This window comes from Carassius gibelio, chromosome A3 (assembly GCF_023724105.1).
Source record: "Carassius gibelio isolate Cgi1373 ecotype wild population from Czech Republic chromosome A3, carGib1.2-hapl.c, whole genome shotgun sequence".
In the NCBI taxonomy this organism is placed as follows: Eukaryota; Metazoa; Chordata; class Actinopteri; order Cypriniformes; family Cyprinidae; genus Carassius; species Carassius gibelio.
This window is the reverse complement of record NC_068373.1, coordinates 16,439,292-16,459,845: the sequence shown is the minus strand read 5'-3', so window position 1 is coordinate 16,459,845 and position 20,554 is coordinate 16,439,292. Positions and strand designations below refer to the sequence as shown.

General features: G+C 39.4%; 1 protein-coding gene across 1 annotated transcript in view; it reads left to right on the top strand.

Moving 5' to 3' along the window:
- LOC127949199 (synaptotagmin-C-like) overlaps window positions 1-20,339 on the top strand; it is a 37,503-nt gene extending 17,164 nt beyond the window's left edge. The window contains exons 4-13 of the mRNA XM_052546206.1: window positions 94-498; window positions 639-747; window positions 3,136-3,318; window positions 6,559-6,685; window positions 7,021-7,239; window positions 10,093-10,213; window positions 10,730-10,901; window positions 15,221-15,350; window positions 16,682-16,772; window positions 17,163-20,339. Coding sequence (XP_052402166.1) covers window positions 94-498; window positions 639-747; window positions 3,136-3,318; window positions 6,559-6,685; window positions 7,021-7,239; window positions 10,093-10,213; window positions 10,730-10,901; window positions 15,221-15,350; window positions 16,682-16,768 — 1,553 coding nt within the window. The 3' untranslated portion in view covers window positions 16,769-16,772; window positions 17,163-20,339. The remainder of the gene's footprint in view (window positions 1-93; window positions 499-638; window positions 748-3,135; window positions 3,319-6,558; window positions 6,686-7,020; window positions 7,240-10,092; window positions 10,214-10,729; window positions 10,902-15,220; window positions 15,351-16,681; window positions 16,773-17,162) is intronic.
- The last annotated feature ends 215 nt before the right edge of the window (window positions 20,340-20,554 follow it).

The window sequence follows — 20,554 nt, the reverse complement described above, 5'->3', positions numbered from 1 at the left end:
TTTGAACCAGAATCATTAAATTCCTTGCAATTTTTGTTTCTTGTCAAGGTTGTAATAAATCAAACTCTCCTTCTCTCTCCCTCTCTGTTTCAGAGATCTCCGTGAGTCTGCTCTCCGTCATTGTAACGTTCTGTGGCATCGTGCTGCTGTCTGTCTCTCTCTTCGTCTCATGGAAGCTCTGCTGGTTGCCGTGGAGAGATAAGGAAGGCGGGGGTCTGAGCTTGACGTCTGGGCTCCTGCCCGGCGGTGCCGGTCTGGGTGGGGTTGGAGGTGGAGGGGGTGCCTCTCTCCTTCCTCCCTTGTTGCAGAGGAAAGATACTCACTCCTCTACCTCGCTGTATCCCTCGCTCTCACAGCATGGGCAGCATCACCCCCATTTCTCCGACCTAATGGGGGTGGAGGGCGGAGGGGGGCTGGTCGTGGGGGGTGTGGTTGGAGGTCCACAGGAGATGCAGGAGCATTCTTACCTAGACATGGACTCTTATCCTAACAATGCTGGTGAGCAAAAGTCTAGTGTGTATTAAACTCAGAAGCACTCTTTGTGAAACCTAAGAGACAGTGATTGTTGTTAATTATACTCCATTCTCTTAATTACTCCTTTCATCTTTTCTGTGGCTTATGGTTTCTCACTTTTTCAGCAAACCTTAAATTGAGCCAGACATCTCCCGAGTTGCCCCCTGCAACAGAAGGAGGCTCAGCTGCGAAAGATCTGCCCAATGCCCACACCCAGCAGCAGGTCACCACCAGGTCAGTGACCTCCTCTTTTTGTAGCTGTCTGTGGTTTCTGTGTGTGTGTTACAGGATGATGGAATGAGTGTGTGGTTTGTGTCTTGCAGAATGTTATATTGAAGTTTTTATTTTTTTAATTTCCTATTGTCTAATATTGTGAAATACTTACAGGTTAAAATATCTGTTTTCTATATATTCTAACTGTTTCTTCAAATGCAGTTTATTACTGTCTGTGTCATGGCAAAGCTGAATTTTCAGCAGCCATTATTCCAGTCTTCAATGATACGTGATCCTTCAGAAATCAATCTGATAATGCGGACTTGATGCTCAGAAAACATTTCTTATTATTGGCAATATTGAAAACAATTGTGTTGCTTCACATGTTTGTGGAATCAGGTTGTGTGAATCAGTAGTAATGCAATAAGCATCTATTTGAAATAGAAGTCTTTTGTAACATTATAAATGCACTTTTTTTCAATTTCCTTGCTGAATAAAAGTTTTGGTTAATTTAAAAAAAAAAAAACACTATCCTTACTCTATTTCGTAACTTTGGAGTGCAGTAGTGTTGTCACGGTAGCACAATTTCAGGATTCGGTACCAATACCAGTGAAAATCCACGGTTCTCGGTACCAAGGCAAAACAAAAACACGCTTATAAATAAAAAAAATGCCTTGCACTCTATTTGTGGCGGCATATATATGCAAATTCATTCTCTGCCAGCAGGAGGCGCTTGTAGAGCACACGCAAGAGAGGTTTCCGGGTAACGGCTGTAATCAAATAAACACTGAGCCAGCGCTCACAAACACTGCTCAGGCATTACAGACAAGATGAAATACAAATTACATCCAGAACTGCCAACCTGTACGCATTTTTGACCTCAAAGTACGCTGGTATGATTTGTCACTCTAAACTACTTAAAAATCTAGAGACAACCCTGTCCACGAGCAGAATTCGAAACAAGCAACAGAAAAAGGTGAAGAGGTTAAAAACTCAGGGCGTTTTTTTTCATGACCATGACTTCCGAGCAACCTTACTGGGTGAATCATTTCAGTTAACTTAAATTAAAGGCAATGCAACAATACTACAATGAGTAAATGCTTAAAGGGGGGGTGAAATGCTCGTTTTCACTCAATATCATGTTAATCTTGAGTACCTATAGAGTAGTACTGCATCCTTCATAACTCCAAAAAGTCTTTAGTTTTATTATATTCATAAGAGAAAGATAGTCTGTACCGATTTTTCCCGGAAAAACACGAGCGCCTAGAGGCGTGACGTGTGGGCGGAGCTAAAGAATCACGAGCGCCAGTAGGCTTTTGCGTCGAGAGCGTTTGGAAGCTGTGACATTACCCAGAGCCGTTGAAAAACATATTTAACGGCTCTGACATTGCCTTGAGGAAAAAAACATAATCCAAAATAAACCATGGCTAACAGTCAGATTCAGCCGTTTATTTATGATCCAGAATCAGATCCCGAGGCTGAAACTGAACGAGAGCAGCAGCAGCAACGACTCGCTCCGAGCGGGGCTCGAACCCGGGTCTCCGATGGAAGGCGGACGCACTAACAAGGAGGCAGAGATATTTGAAGCAGTTTTACTCACCGCCTGCGGTTCCAACACACGATCGTGACCCTTTCTCGTTGGGATTGCATCATCCTTAAGAAATAAACGATATGCAAATCCGTCGTCAAACTGGGCCTTGTTTGTAAAACAAGCATCTTAGAAATGCAGGGAACAAACAAAAACACTTGCACAACTCCGTTGATGCTCTGTAAAAATAAACTCCGTCCACTGGTCCCTTAATGCTGTTTTTTCTTTGGTAATCTGTGCACGGTTGTCTTGCCCTGGCAACCAAAAACACACTCCTTTTGTGACATTTTGCGAAGCTCTCGCTCTGATCAGTGATTGTCTGTGCACAGCCTCTCTCTGCTCTGCTCTACGGGAGCGCGCGCTCTTCCGGGAGAAGTGCCTTAGGACCCATATAAGGAAATTCCGCTCCATCTAACGTCACACAGAGCCATACTCGAAAAAAACTTTCCGAAACTTGTGACAAACCGGAAGGAGTATTTTTGGAACAGAAATACTCCTTCAAACGTACAACTTAATTTTTGAAACTTTGTCCATGTTTAACATGGGAATCCAACTCTTTAACAGTGTAAAAAACTCAGTATGCATTAAATAGCATTTCACCCCTCCTTTAATTATTTTGGATATTATTATTTTTTTTTTTTTTTTTATTTTTTTTTTATGAAAATGCAATGCAAAAACTCTAAAAGGTTCAAGTGGGCCTTCTTTTGACTCTGGGGTGAAATATCATCTGAAGATTGTTTCGTTTCTCTCTACCAGTCCTTGTGTTTGTCTATAGCTACATGCACATGTGTGAATGTATTCACCCTCTGGTCTCTCTCCAGGCCCAAGCCCATGACTCACCAGTTATCCAGCCCTGATTTCCATGGTGAGGAGAAGAGTGAGCAGCTGACCAGCATCGGGCAGATCAAACCAGAACTTTACCGGCTGCGCCAGGGAGACCAGGGGGATGGCAAGCAAGGCGACACCTGCGGCAAAATCAGCTTCCTCCTACGCTACGCCTTCAAGTGAGTCCACTCGAATCCATCCCGCCATTACCTCCTCTCCCCACGGGGAAGCATCTCGTATGGAACTGTCACATGATGTGGATCCATGCCTCTCAATACATCAGTGGGTTATAAATAGATTGCATCGGCAGGGCTCACAATTGAAAAGGCGAGCTGGAGAAAGGAGCAGGGGAGTAGCAGTCAGCACAATGAGTTATAGTCAGGCCCGCCGTGGGCAGCCCGTGCACGTCAGACTGGGTCCTTTCTTTTGCCATCACACAGAGGGATATTAGAATGGTGGAAAGTGCTGATGTTTGAGAAATGAAGGAGGGAGAGGCTGTTTCACTCATGAATTATATATGACCAGCCACTTTAAACAGCACAGCCTGTCAACACATAATAACACAGCACTGTGTTACAGAGTAGGCCGAAGGAGGCAAAGAGATGAAGATGGGTGAGTGGAGATTGATATCTTATTCCTAACACATAGGGAGTAGTTCAAATAAATGATTTGACACCTCTGTCCCTGTTCATTGTATTATCGGTCTATTTTGTTCTACTGTGAGTTCTAAGGTGAGTATGTCATGATTGAGTGTGCCCATGAGATGGAAAGCATTTGAATAAAAAGGATAGTTCACCTAAAAATATAGTTCTGCTGTTGCCTCATGTTGCTTTAAACCTTTTTAAATCTTTCTTTCTTCTGTGGAAAAAATAAGGAGATATTTAGCACAATGTCTAAGCTCCTCTTTTACTGTACATTTAATGAACAGCCGTGGCACCCTTCACTTTCATTGTGTGGAAAAGAGCAACTTAGACATTCTGCTTAACATCATTTGTGTTAGAAAGAAAGAGGGTTTGAAACAATCAAGGTGAGCTGGGGATGAGTAATATTATGGTACACACGATAAACTGGTAGAACTTTGTCAGACAGTTTTGGATTCGATTCTGGATTAGCGGTTACACTCAAGTGATGTTAGTTACAGTCACAAACGTTTGTGATTTGCATGTGTTTTCAACCCCCACCAGTATAAACACATAAAGCCATCAGTCACAGCATCTGAGTACAGAATCAAGTTCAAGTCAAATAGCCAATTTCACAATTATTTACTTTACACATTTGTATTTTTGTTTGTTTTATTTCTTCGTCATATAGTTTCATAAGGTTTACTTGTCTAAGGAACTCAAGAGCTTTTTACTTATAGTAGGTAGGCGTATTAGTTTTTTTGTCTGAGAATTGTGAAATTTCAGTGCCATCTAAAGTTTTGGTATTATAAAAAGCTTTTTTTTCCGGCAAAAATAACTATATATTGTTAACGTGAAATGAAATTACAATTTTTTTTTGACATACTAGTGTGAGTAATTGAACATAATTTCTATTTCTTTTTAAAGCAAATGCAATCGTAATTGTTACATGTAAAGTGTTTACATGAGCACTAGCGGCCAATATTGTTTCCCATCCCCGTGTGTTTAATTGACGTCATCACACCTCCTGCTATGCTGTTGCATTTGCAAAACATTAAGGCGAATATGTCACGAATATGTACAAGCGTTTCGGGGGATAGCGGGCAGGTTGACACTATCTGTCAGAGTCGCATCCGGTGGGACGTAGCTTTTCTATCAGCACAGCAGTAGGCCGATAACACATGCGACGCGGAGGGAATAGCAGCTATTTCTAACCCATTGTCTGTATGGGTTGGAGCTGAATGTTGTTTTATTATTTATTTTAATTTATCTGTCTATTTGTCTAATTCCAACTGAGATTAGTGCATTTTCAGGAAGACCGCTTTCAGACAGCCTGTGCATGACTTTTGTTTGGGGTTTTTGTTTTGCAGTGATATTGTAAAGGGAGAGGGGAGGATGGGCAAGGAGCCTGTCACTGAATAATGAAAAGCCGTTGTGCCGTGCAACACATGGCTGTGGTGGGGGGCTACGGGCTGGCTTTAAATGCTCGCTCTAATGTGGGCAAGACAGAACCTGTCATTTTGAATTATATATTCATAGCCCTGAGTGCTAATGGCAGCGTACATTTCTAAAGACCAGCCTGATTTAAAGTGCGCAATTGTGCTGCGTGCCATTTGCCTTGAGATTCATTTCTAATTCGGTCAAACTGATACAATGTATAATATAAGTTAAAAATATTGCTTAATATTTTATGCAAATATTTTCTGTGAAGCCCCAATAAATAAATGTATGTATGCATATATGTGTGTGTGTGTGAAAATAAACCAGTTATATTGCACATACTGTTTATTTGCATAAGTCAAGCTCTTCCTAACTTTATCACCATAAGTTGGGTTGCTGTCGCTCATATTGCTTTAAATCACCAGCCTTCCTTAAAAAAGAATCTCTTAAAATTGCTGTCAGTGTGAATAGCCCTTTTATCCTTGTCTTGATATGATAATACAATAATGAATGATTAAATTTGTCACTTACAGATTGGATGATAACATCACACGATTAACTTATTTGCTACCATCCTGATTAATTGAGATTTGTACCATGTCATTGCGCATTCTTTATGATCGACATGTCAATCTAAGGTCATATTGGATTTCTGCTTGTGTTCTCCCTCCCCCAGAGTTGCTGATTTGTTTGTGTGTCCTAATGAAAGGGTGACGCGTTTGTTAACACTGAGAGACACATTCTAACAAGGCCTGATTAGCAACCACAGAACTTCCCCCGCCTCTCTTACTTACATCTGCACAAACAATGGGTGAGCCTCACGGATCAGAAGTTCACAGTCATGCTGTGCTTGGCACCAGACCGCAACAACCCCGCTGCAGTCTAACCATGAAATGACCTATGGTTTGCCTCATAATAAGCTCTGGATTATTTATAAAGTCCGGTGTTGGAGGCCACAGTCATTGCATTATGCATCAAATATTCATGTCTTTAAATTCACATTAGGGATGTATTATCTCATATATTCACGTTCGTACAAGATCCATTTAGCTCGGGCAGTTCAAGTGCGGCTCTGTCCATCTGTCAGTTGCAAGCCATAGAGCTGGATCGTACAGTTGGCACATCCTTTTTTTCTCCCCCTGTTTTTCTGAACCTGACAGCCATTGAGCCTCACTGAACTCAGTGCTGCATTGCTGTCCTGATACTGGCCTGGATGTCAGCCTATTTCAACATAAACTCGCGCTCTTGTCATTGCCGGTTAGATGATGCTGAAATGAACTCACGCCCAGGCTAGCGAGCCCAGGCATTTCCAGATAGTTCAAAGTGAATTACGGTGACGCTGACATGTCTTTCTTACAGCACGGAGCAGCTGGTGGTTAAGATACTGAAAGCCCTGGACCTCCCGGCGAAGGATGCCAATGGTTTCTCGGATCCTTATGTCAAGATCTACTTACTGCCTGATAGGAAGAAGAAATTTCAGACCAAGGTATCTTTTTTTTTTTATCCTAGTGAGACAGCAGTCAGCTCCCTGCTATTACAATAATCCACTGTTCAGATGGCAGACCCTCTTAGGACTCATTAAGATCTGGTTGCGTTTCTCAGTCTGCCTGTGTGATTTTTTTCCAATTGCCCTAGTTCATCTAAAAATACATCTATATCAGACTGTGCATTTTGAATTCACTTTATGCATTTGCAGTTTTGACGTTAACCAATCTCTTGTTCACTCCCTTCGCTCACTTTTCCTTCTCAGCTCCTCCGCTTATCTAATTCCCTTCACTTTCTCTCATTTCCACTCGGTCTTTCCGTGGCTCTGGTTTGCAGGTGCACAGAAAAACTCTCAACCCGGTTTTTAATGAGACGTTCCAGTTCGGCGTGCCACTGGGAGAGCTGCACTCGCGCAAGCTCCACTTCTCCGTCTACGACTTTGATCGTTTCTCCAGACATGACCTCATAGGTCAAGTGGTGGTGGATAACCTGCTGGACTTCAGCGAGGGCACCGGGGAGAAGCCAGTTTGGAGAGACATCATAGAAGGAACCACGGTGAGATAGTGACACAAACACATATTAAAGGTTCATTAGACCTTAAATACAAAGGGAGTCGGTGAGAGTGAGTAGTTGATGGTGTTGTGTGTTTGCACATGCTGTCTGAGTTTTAGCATGTGATTTGCTGAAAGATCTACGCAAATTAGGTAACGCCACAAACACTGGCTCTGGGTGCTACAGTAGGTTATGAAGGATGCAGACCGCTACACTACAACAGATGTTGGACTGTCACGATCTGATTTACTATGCTGAGACCGTACAGGAGGGCTATTCAGTTAGAGTCCTGGAGGGCCGTTGTCCCGGGGAGTTGAGTTACAGCACTAATCAAAAACACCTGTGTGTAATTTTCAAGAAATCCTTCAACCAAAAAACATTATAAACCGGTATGACTGACTTTCTTTGATACTACAAAAAAGAAAATAGTTTTAAGAATCATGGTCTGATGTCAAAAACAAAAAATTGTTTTTGTTCCACAGAAGAAAGAAAATCATACAGGTTGGGTGCATAAACGATGACAGAATTTACATCTTGGGCGAACTGTTGATTAGCTTGTTGACATGCATTAAACTGTGGGTAAATCTAAACCCTGCAGGAAAGTGGCCATCAAGGACCTGAGCTGAATAGCCATACTGAACAGTGATCATTTTTTTGCTACATTTATTGCCATACACAGTAGTAGAGATGAGAGTGGGGAACAGGATGGCAACATGACCTGGGCCTGCTGTGAGCACCACAGCTCAGTATGTCAAAGCACTCGCACTGAACACATCAGCATCATGCCAACACCTCAGTAGGAAATGCTGGAAGTGCGCTTGACTATACCAAACTTCTGGATATATAACACTCTACTTCTTAAAGGTGCCATACAATGCAAAAATCACTTTTATAAGGTATTGAACAGTTGTGTGATCACAGTGTGTGAAAACAACCACCCTATAATGGTAAAAATCCACTTCTAAAAAATCATAAACAGTCTCTCTACACAAGTAGTTCCAGACTATGAAGTTATAGTTAGTGAAAGTCCCACCCATTTGTGACGCTCTCTGTCCTATTAGCATATACACAGCCATGAGTGAGAAGCTGTGGTCCATCATTACTGTTCTCTTGCTGTAGCTGCTGGAGATACAATGTCAGTGCCAAAGAGCCATTAAAAGTGTGGTGTGTTGGGATGCAACAGTGAACATTGATCATCGCTTGATAAATTACTGCTGTCATCAATAACAATATGCATAATTGTCTCTTTTGGGCAGTACATATGCAACTGTTTTTCGAGTGACATGTGGTTTAAGATGCAAGGTTTTGCACTAAAACACAGTTTAGTGAATTCCATCCAAGAAATTGTGCTGGATTTCATGAGAACCTTAGCCAGGACAGATTTTATGATAATGGTGGTATCTTTCATGGTACTTGCGTATCTCTCTTAAGTAGAATTGAAAACCTCATTTTATAATAATGAGATATTTTTCACAATTGATAACCATGCGTGATTACATGCTAATGCGATGATGATGATGATGATGTGTCCTTGGGGATGTTGGTATCAGAGGTGTGAGGTGATCTAGTGATGCATGTGCTCATCCTTCCAAAGAAAATCACATGAAATTAGTGAAGGTCAACTGTGCAAAGGAGCTTTTTTCAAGAGCACTTCACAAATTGCCACTGTATCTTAATGGAGCAGTTTTTAGAAACATTTTTATCATGATCATAGAATATTGCTATTTTAAAACGTGTTTGTACATTTAGAGAACAGAGAGAATAAATCAGATCAAAGACAAGCTGCTGCTGTGCTTAAATAAGGTAGATTAAATTTTCCACAGCACGGCTAGGTCAAATGAAGGGAAGAAAATACATTAGGCACCATCTACTCTGTCTGACAAGACAAATTTAAAAAGGATTCAGTGATGCATGCTGGATCTTGAGTACGTTTTTGACATTTGTGTGTCTGACATGTGAATGGATGTAAACGAAATGTTGGATTCAAATGCAGGATTCAGCCAATCGGCCGCTCAGGTGACGTTAGCGGATTTACCTAATCAGCTGGTTTGAAAAAAAAAAGATCATATTTGGGTTCTAAAACATTTTGTAAAGTGCTGGAGTGTAAAAAAAATAAAAAAAAATAAAAACACTCACATAACACAGCATTCATATCACGTTTATGGACCCAGACCCAAAGCTGGCAGCTCCTATAGTTCTTGGAGATGTACTGTACCTCAGACGCTTGACGTTTTTGATGAAATACTGTAGCTCTTTTTGCTTACCTCTCTTACCCTTGTTCTTTTTTCATCATAGCTCATGATTAATTCTGTCTGACAGAACAAGAACTTGAGAGAAAGATGAAAGGTTCAACCAAGAGTGTAAAAACAGGCGTAGCATCTCAACACATATACTTCAGAACAGTCTCTTTGCAGTAGTCTGCAACAGTCTTGCTTGCTAAGTTACAGACAGAGAGAGTTTATTGGATTTACATGGTCATAACCTGTGGATGTACTCCAAAAAAGTGTGTTTTTAATTTTTATTAAAGTGCATTTCCATGGACTTTCATTGCAAGTGCATTACTCTAAACATGATTTTCTCCTTGTTTCAAAAAATTCAAGGATGAGTTCAAATGAATTCCAACATTGAGAAATACTTTAAAAATGTTTGATTAAGCATTAAAAGCCACAGACATTCCTTCATTTATCCTTGCATCTTACATGGACAAATACATTTTTTAAACATTTCAACAGAGATGGGGTTATCTTTTTTTTCATGAATTTCCTTATTTTTGTGCATTGCTTTCAGCATTTGCATTTCTCACAGTTTAACTTCTAAGTGAACTTTGGACCTCTCGATATGTTTTTGTGTCTGCAGGAGAAAGCTGACCTGGGCGAGCTGAACTTCTCACTGTGTTACCTGCCAACAGCTGGCAGACTGACCGTCACCATCATTAAGGCCACCAATCTGAAAGCCATGGACCTCACGGGCTTCTCAGGTACCAGGTCTCGTCCGTGGTCCCCAGCCATCCCTCTAATTCCCTCATAATTAACAGCGATACCTCATTAGCGCCTCAGACATTGTTGACATTGAGGCGTGATGAAACTGCTGCTCATTAATAACCTTGGTGTAACACGTCCAGCATATGAATAATGAAATAACATTAAAGGTCACAAAACCATCAGTTCTGAAAGTTCTGAATATCAAATCGCACCTCTAAAAAGTCAAAAAAAGGTATCAGCATAACAGTCATGAGAACGAGCAACATCTTTAATTAATGTTGGCTTATTTAATAATCACAGCAAGGCTTGAAGTAATGTAATAAAGATTCCTCTTACAGGACATGATTATGTTGCGCTATCCAGGTGCATTATGAAAAAGTAATGTTAATGTATCATTATTGCTAGCACAATAATTACTGATGCCATTACTAGCATTAATTAGTAATATTGTCAATGTACTACGTCTTGCTGTTGCTATTTCTTTGACAAATTTTCTTTTCTTGCTTTCTCAGATCCATATGTAAAGGCATCTCTGGTTTGTGAAGGTCGCAGGCTGAAAAAGAGGAAGACGTCCATAAAGAAGAATACTCTCAATCCTACGTATAATGAGGCTCTGGTCTTTGATATCCCCAACGAGAACATTGACAATGTGTCGCTCATCATCGCCGTCATGGACTACGACTGGTAAGATCATGACTGTCTTTTTCATGCTGTGAGACATGCTGCAACACATCAAGCTCACTGTTGTGATATGAGGCTTGACAGGAAGTGCCCACTTGTAACTTTAGGCATGATTACAGGCTGTGTCTCACAGATCTTATTCAGGAACACATGGATTTTTCATTTGTTGAAAGAATAAAGCATGTATTGAAATTCTGTGGGAGAGATTCAAATTAGATCTGCACAGTGTTTCCTACAGAGTCCAATTGTGTTAATATTTCTCCAGATTAATTTCTGCTACCATTCCAAAGACTAGTGCAGTTATTAATGCAGTTATTAATTAATGAGCCAAAAAGAATAGACGTCACACCTCTGTTTATCTATTTGCACTGGCTTCCAATAGCTGCTCGCATAAAATTCAAGGCATTGATGTTTGCCTACAAAACTACCACTAGCTCTGCACCCATTTACCTAAATTTGTTCAGATTTATGTGCCCTCTAGAAGCTTGAGTTCTGCAAGTGAACATCGCTTGATTGTGCCATCCCAAAGAAGCGCAAAGTCACTTTTACAGACTTTTAAATTAAATGTTCCCTTCTGGTGGAATGAACTCCCCAACTCAATTCCAGCAGCTGAGTCCTTTGCCATCTTCAAGAATTGGCTTAAAACACATCTCTTCCATCTTTATTTGACCCTCTAACTTTAACACTCAATATTCTAATTCTATTCTTAAAAAAATCTAACTACCTTTCTAATCTTTTTCTATTCTATTTTTCTTTTCATTTATTATGCAATTATATATGTGTATGGGTAAAGACTTCTAACTCTATCTGTTTTCTTTTTATTTATTATATTATTTAAAATCCCATGACACGTGTACTGTGTTAACCTAACTGAGACTTGTTATAGTGCATTTTACTATGTTGTTGAGAAATAAGCAGTGGAAAACTGAAGTATGATCTTTTCATATATTTAAGGATCTCTTTGACTGATACTGATGAGATAGTTTGTTTTTCAATTGGTGAGTTAGAATACATGTTGTACATATTTATGTGTGTATGGGCTCCACTGAACATAGGGCCTTATGCCCCTAAGGGTCAGACTATCCCTGGTGGTTTTGCATAAAGACAGACCCCTCATGAATATACATGATGGCCTAAAACTAATGGAAGTGGTGTCTGATGGTGAGACACTCTGTAACACAGCCAGTGTTTCTTGTCCGGTGGGCACAACTTAAGTCACCTCTTCTGTATGTGTGGAGCTCTTTTTGCAGCACTTCGGTATGATAGACCTTCAGAATGGCATTTATGTCTAGCTTTTGTATTACAAAAGGTATTACAAAATTATTTAAAAAAATGAAGCATATGTACTGCTAGGTGTGTTGTGTCATCTAATCCCACTTTTATGGCCATATTTTGTGTGCTTTTGTGAAAAAAATATGACTTGCAAAATCAGGAGCATACAAATCGTGCATCAGATTCTATTTTAAGAACCGCTTTCAGTTCTGAGGAAATCCACATCCGAGTTTCCCAAATGTGTGTTTGTCTATGCTCTCCATGATTTCATCTGTTCCCAGTGGCACGTGGCACACCAGCAGCTCCTCCTAATGAACTCCTCATCTGTGAGCCGCAGATAGCGGCTGATGAATTGCTCTTAGCTTTGCTGCATGCCATCTGTGCTAAACGCTCCATTCAGAAGCCTTATCGGCTGGGTAATAGTCATTTCTTGCATGTATCTGGCATGCTAAACAATCCATTTTGCAATATTTTAGTGTTTCTGTATTGAAACCGGCATTACTGTGGATGACGACACACAGGAGCAGGCAAAGCTATTTTTGTTTGAGATGAAGAAATGTTGTTTATAGCTTGCAGACTACTTCATAAAACTGATGTTATTCATATGATCTCACGCTTTTACAACACAACGACTTTAAGTCTTCACTAAAGCTTGACTGATTTATTTTGGCAGCATTGTTATTAAAATAATGGCAGGACATAACTCTTGGTGGCACACATTTCTTTGAGCATGACTTGATTTAGTGGAAGTGTTTAGTGGAGCTACTTTAAACTACAGTCATGCTACTATTTACAAAACAAATAGTTAGCTATGCTTCAGTTAGCTTACAAAGAGTAGCTACATTGAAGATATGTACAGGCGTTAATTCAGTTTAATTGAATAACTATCCAAGCTGTATTTATTTGGCACAAAATTAAGATCTGATTTAGGATGGCAGCAATAAATTGGCTAAATACATTTATACTAAAAGCTAAATGATTAATATAACTGAGTAGAAACAGTCCACAGCAGCATTTATCTCAATATTTCATTTAAAAAAATAGACTCGGGAGACTCTGTGAATCAGTGACTCATTTATTTGTGCCTCTTTGTTTTCATTAAATTTATTTGAAAGGACAGTTTAATTTATCTAAACTACTGTTCAAACTTTGGGGATCAGTGCAAATTCTTTGAAGAAATAACGCTTTTATAAATCGACATCAAAGTCATTTTACAATGACAAAGACATTTAAAATGCTTTTTTACTTAATATCACAAAAAAAATCATGGAAAAAATGTATCATGGTTTCCATAAATAAATATAATTTTAATAAATAAATATATTTTTTATTAAGCAGCACAACTGTTATACTGATAATAAGAAAAAATATTTCTGGAGCAGCAAATCAGCGTATGAGAATGATTTCTGAAGGATCACGTGACACTGAAGACTGAAGAATTGGCTGCTGAAAATTCAGTTTTGCCATCACTGGAATAAATCACATTTTGAAATATATTAAAATAGAAAACACTTCATTTAAATTGTAATAATATTACGTTTTTTTTACATTAATAAATCAAATAAATGTAGTCTTGTTTAGCATAAGAGACTTGCATAATTTAATTTAAAAAAAAATTCTACTGACCCCAAACCTTTGAACAATAATGTGTATATAAAAATTGTAGCAGGGTCTCTTATTTCTGGTGAAACGACTGTTATTATTAAAGGTAGGGAGAGGTTAGCTATAGCAAGCTAACTTTGAAGGCATAAGATCTGACACTGCAAATCAGTCTCCAAAGCCACGCCTCCTCCGAAACACATGAACGCACAGGCCGCCCAGAGGCTAATCAGCAACACAGTGGGAGACGCCGTGGATGGAGGACTGAATACAACGCTGTCAGATTACTGCATGTCCCATTCATGGGTGAGAAATTACTACAGTACAATGCATATAATATTACAATAATAAAGCCTTCCATTTTCGCTCGGTCTGCAATAGCATAATGGAAAGCGCTGATGACAAATCACGTCTGCGCGAACATGGTGTGCAGATGTATGCAAATACCTACTGTACTTTGATAGGTAGGGCAGCCAATCGTAGTCCTTGGGCCGAGGAATATGATTGGACAAATATTTCATGGTCCTGCACCTTCCACAGATGATATATTTAGACCACTTAACTTAATTATTTCTGTCAGTATGTGAAGAGGCTTTCAACCAGCATAACAAAAACATTTTTTGAACCAAATCACCTACACTGCCTATAAGTGTGTCACCACTATTGCAATAGGGAAGCTACTCTCATGAAAGTAGGTCTTTATAAAGTAATACCCTGATGTCTTTATACAAATCCAGGCCTGTCACATGGTGCACAGAAACTCCTTCTACCTGCCAGTAAACAGTATGAATGAATGTCATTTATTTTCTGTCCACGTCTCTATTCAACAATAAAAGCAGGTGGAAAGATTTATTTGTGTTCCACTTATTAAACCCGCTTGTTATTCCACTTTTACTTGAGCAGCTTTTCATACTCACTTTTCAATTAATTAAGTGATTGTGACACCTCTCTCTCTTCTAATCTTCTCTCTCTCTCTCGTTTTCTTTATTTCGGTAATCAGTAGACCTATCATAAATGCCTACCCATCTGCCCTCTGTGACAAATTTTCTCTCAAATCATTGAATCCGTTCCCTGTGCTCTTGCCTCATTTTGTTTATCCCTGTAATTCAGTAATTGGGATGTACCTCTGTCTCTCTCTCCTTCTGTTCTCTGTTTGTCTGTGTAATTATGTGATCTCTCAGGCTGTGTCTGAGTGTGTGTGTCTTAATGGGCAGGTTGCTATATGACACTAAGGTCCTGTTCGCATCTTTCTAATTATATGATGCCAGATAGGCCTCATTTTTTATCTTGTTACTTTGTGCTTTCTAGCTCCTCATGTTCTCATGTGTCTCTTTGCCGTCTTTCATTCTCTCTCTCTTGCCCATTTGTTGTAATGGATGCACTGGTCTGTGGTTCTCCTTCATTTCTTAGCCTAACTGCATTAATTCACTCTCTCCCTCTCTTTCTCTCAGTATTGGTCATAATGAGGTGATCGGGATGTGCCGTGTGGGCAGTGATGCTGATGGACCGGGAAGGGAGCACTGGACAGCCATGCTGGCGAATCCCCGCAAGCCCATTGAACACTGGCACCAGCTGGTGGAGGTAGAGCGTGACCGCATGGAGTGTGTGTGTGTGTGTGTGTGTGAGTGAGCATGTGAAAATCAATCAATGTGTGCAGTGTGTGATTGTGTGTAGGCAGTGTCCTCTATACAAGCCAAGTCCTTGTTAAAATGCCTATAACCTTCACACCTGATACCTGTCTTTATAAGTATACACCATTCAAGGTTCACTTGTCTTAAAGTATTTGCCCACACACCCAATTAAATGTGCTTGTACCTCTTGGTCAAATGCAGTTTTAGTTAACATCCCCATCTGGGAGAGATATTAATGTAGTTATGATTTAAGTGAATGTAAACAAATGGGGGGAAATGGATGTGTGCATTAGACCTTGTAGTGTGAATAATACAGTCTAATACAGTTGCTGCTGTCTATTATGTTGACAGCATTAATCAGAAAACATTGGCATGAAAAAGAGCAGACCCCTTACTCGCTGACTGAATAATTCCCATCAATGCTTCCTTAATTGGAAAATACTTAAAACTACATTCTTTTGTTTGCATTTAAAACTTTTAATATTGCTGTTGGATTGAAATTGTGAAACCAGATTTTCACTGGTATTGGTATCAGCTACTAAAACGTTGCTAAAAAAGACTCAAAGAAAATCTAGAAAGAAAGAAAACCTCAATCGAAAGAGAAAAGGTATCTGGTAACTCTTTCCTTGAAGCCTGTATACGCATTCAAATAAAGGTATTTGTAATGCACGAGAATGCATTTATAATGTGCTATAATAATGTCCTTTAGAATTTATAATGAACTTATAATCTTAATTATTGTAACACTTATCTTTCTTGTGGTTATATAAAATAAGAGTTTTATGTAAGGGCTAATGTATTACATATTAAATCTCAACAGCAGGATCAGGACCCCTGAAGCGGTTATTTTGTGACTGATTGCACATAGTATTTCCTATTACATGGCTACTTACCTAATAAATAAATAAATGTGACATTTTGAGTTAATTATTTATTTATTTGTGTGTGTGTGTGTGTGTGTGAGAGAGAAGGAGATATAGCCACATTACTAATACCTTGCACCAGCACAAACCCTGTTTTTGCCTTTTTTGTGGGCGGAGAGTATGTAAATAAATCATGCAATGTGATTTACCAAGGTTTATGGTAGTCAGTTTACTGGTATTTGCACCATTATTTCTGTTATCGGTTCTTCTTATGTGCAGCCTTATGCTAATTTGCGCTGTTAAAGTTAATACTGAAAAGATACAATACAATAAATCATCCATTTCTTTGATAATTTAGTATGTGTACGAAATCGCTTTCTGAATAGTCATGTGTGTTCATTGATGTTTCCCTTCACAGGAAAAATCCATAAATGCATATGTGTCAAAGAGCGCCACAGCCTCCCCTAAGCCACACATAGTGGTGGACAGCCCTCACTCTGAGTAGAGATGTGAGTACACTCACATACACATAAACACATGCTGTAAATAGAAGGGTACTTCCTCTCATATTGGGTCTGTGTGGGTGAATGCATCAGTGTGTTACACTGGAGTACTTCAGGTTTCAGTCATGAACTAACACATTAAAAAAAAAAAACATCAATGCTATGTTTTCACAGTCCTGTTTCAGAGTGCTAAATATGGTTACGTTCTCACAGTTTTGTTATTAACTTTGTTATTAATTTTCAGGACTCCCAGCCAAATTTTGAGAGCGAGTGTGGTCAATACTGTATGCAGCCATCTGTTCGCCCAAGCTTTTTGTGTTTATGTATTTTACTGTTTGTGTTTATATGGTTAACTGTGTTTTTTTCTGTCTCTCTGTTTCTTTTTCTCATCCTCAGGTCAGCATTATCTCTTTTCATTTGTGAATAATATTTTATCAAGAAAGAACCAGAGAAGAGACTGTGCCTGTGTTAGTGCTTCTCCTCTAAATCATCCCTGCAGACCCAACACAATATATAGAAAAATGACTAGACTAGACCAGACACAAATCACACACACACACACACACACACACACAAACATACATGCACATTGAATAGTATCAGAATAACTGGCATGGATGGTTTTGCTTCAGGAATGATGTTAAAGTCAAAATATGTCATGATTTATTCAGGGGATATATGAAAATAAACATTCCCACTTTAAATAGATAATCTTTATTTAGTTATTTGAAACTGAGCCTACAAAAAAAGAGATTTTAAATACTTAAAAAAATACAAATAAACAAAATAATCAGGAGAGACCTGATAGATTATGGACCACGAATGTTTCTGTGTATGTGTGAGCGCATGTGTGTACGTGAGTTTGTACGGGTGTCTGTGTGTAGCTATAGAAAATCTCTACAAGGTGTTTTCAGTCTGACAAGTAGCTGCAAGTTCTTGGAATGGTCTTCTCTGCCAATGCAGAATCCTCGCAACTGTTTCCTGTTTCTCTGGAGAGGAGGACTACTTTATGACCTTTCCCATCTGGAGAAGGAGAAATAAGGACGGATACATTAGCCAAATTGTGTTGTGCAGTATTGAAATGTGTCCCTCTGCCTTTTACATTTTTATCACCTTCTGCTTGGAGCTCAATGAGATCAGCAGTGTTTCTTTTTTTCATTCGTTTACTAGAGTCCAACCATTCTTCTTGTTCTACCAGATACTGAATGAAACGATTGGAGAGTATGTTTCCCTGACATGGACACCCTGGCAGACTGAATCCCATGGAGAACTCTTCTAAAGGGAGCTATCCTTGATTTCAAACATTGCCAGAGGACCCTAACTGAGAAGGACATTGGATTTGTGTGCATTTTCTGGAGACATATCCTACGGGGAAAAGATCTGGCCATAGAATTTTATTTTTATACCATGCCAAGATTTTTTTTTTTTCTCTTAAGACATTTTTAATTTCAAAAGAGGAAGTGTGTGCTCTCCATCATCCTTCTGCCAAGAGGACAGCTTTGGAAAGACACACACGTTCATCCTCTTTCTCCTTCCGGGTATCCTATGTGTTTGTAGGATTTGTGCTCTTTTGTGTCTTTTTTGCTCGTTGGTTTGTGTGTGTGCGTGTATGCCTGTGTGTCAGTATCTGTCACCGTGACCCTGAGTATGTCTCCACTTCCCGTCCTTTGTCCTTACACAGAGAAAATCTCATTTTGAACAATCAAGTGTCTTCTGTCCTGTGTCTTAGAGGAACTATTTCTTGTGTAGGACCTGTTGCACTTGGTAGGGACAGGGTCTATTTCTCAGATGCGTTTTTCAGTTGTTATCTGTCGAATGTGATAGTGACCCGTCTCTGTTGTGTCCCTAACCAGCTCGTCACTGAAACGTGTCCCTAGCTTGATCTGTGTTCTTGTGTTGGGTGTGCTTTTATTTTTCTGTAAATGTGCTCTGTGTGTACGAGGGGACAAACCTGGTGGCCACAGCTTTTGAGGAATAAAATGTTGTACGTTTTTCCAGAAAAGGGGGGGGGGGTGAGACAAACTGGTTCTGTTCATCTCTTTCGGCTAATGTGACTATCTTTTCTGTCTGAGCATTCCTTGCAAAAAGAGACAAAAAGGGGGGCACGTCTTTTATCATTTTAGAGCCACATTACTTCAATAATTTTACATTACAAACTGACTTCAGAGGGGTTTTTTTTTTCAAATAGAAAAATATATATTTCTTTCAGAAGGTCACTGCTTCTCTAGTGAGAAATATTATAGTGGCCAAAGCACTCAATTCACATACCCTCGATATCCAGGGTCACTGCCTCTATTAAAAAGAAATTCCACCCAGAAAGGAAAAATCTGTCATTTACTCACCCGCATACCTTTCCAAACCTGTAAGAGTTTAATCTGTGGAACCCCAAATCAATTTTTCCTCACAAAATCCTTATGCAGTGAAATCCAATGGGATGCAGTGTTGTTGTTTTGGACACCTTTTGCTTTCGTTTAAAACATTCTTCAAAATATCAGAAAAAAGAAAGAAAGTCATGCAGGTTTGAAATGACGTGACAGTGCATAAATGATGGCAGAATTTTCTATTTTAGATAGACTATCTCTTTAATATCGCAGTTCAACCACTGCCAATGCTACCACACATATCCCTCAATGAAGGAATACTGCATTACCAATCACTAACACTCATGTTATTGAAATACACATCAGTTTAATTATTTCCCACTGTACCCCCCTGAGCTTGTTTTTCTGTTTCCATTATTAATCACATGCCAGGCCTTGGATGTGCACACACACACACACACACACATAATCTCGCCGGTGTGTGCTCATTCCTTAGTCTGTTATCATATATCAGCACTTGTTGTTTTCTAAGAGGCCATTGATTCTGTCATCCATGTGGATGTGGTATCGACCCACTGTCTTCAGCTCCTGTCTCCAGGTCCATCTCTTCTGCTGCCTTAGATCTTACACTGTGGAGGCACAATCCCTGTAGAGTGACCTCTGACCCCTTCATCAGTTTCCACAGGTATAGACTTTGACGATAGCTTTCTCTTCGGTTCAACCCAGGCCATATTTTTCTCTGTCTGTCTCCCCTCTTTCCTCTGTCTCTCTGTGTCAGTGCAATTCTGAATGATCCTGAGGAAATGTGTTTGCATGCTTATATTAACATGGATGATGTCAACTTGATGCAATGATAATTTAATAAGTGATGCTCAACACACACACAAAAAACTGACAAAGAACTTGATACTAACACCACTAATGACAAACATGTTGATAGCAACCTGTTCGATATCATCAAAGCATTGATGATTAATGTTGTTAATATTGTATATCCTCTTTGAGACGGTATTACAGTTTCTGGATATATTTTTCTTTGTTTGTTTGCTTTTTTAGTTTTCTTTGAAAAGGTTTACTTTTTTATATGTTCAGATTAAGCTGAGACTTAGAGCAAGATAAAAATGAAATGCAGTCAGGGCGAGAGAACATTTCAGCTGAAAAAAACAAAAACAACACTGAAAAAATTCTAGGAGGATGATTATGTCTAAGGCTGGAGCAATGATGGCTGAAATAAAACATGTATGAAAAATCATTGCAATGTGTTTGCGTGATGCAGCTTTTTGTGTTCATGTAATGGGTTGTGAATCAACCTGATCATTCTGTATACAGTACCTCTTAATTTGTGTCTCCCTCCCTTCTCCCTCCTGCTGTGTGCATTTACTTGTGTGTTATTATTTAGTCACCATCATAAGTTCTTTATTGTGGGCCCAGTTTATATTAACAGTTTGTGGAGCATTGCATTCCTGT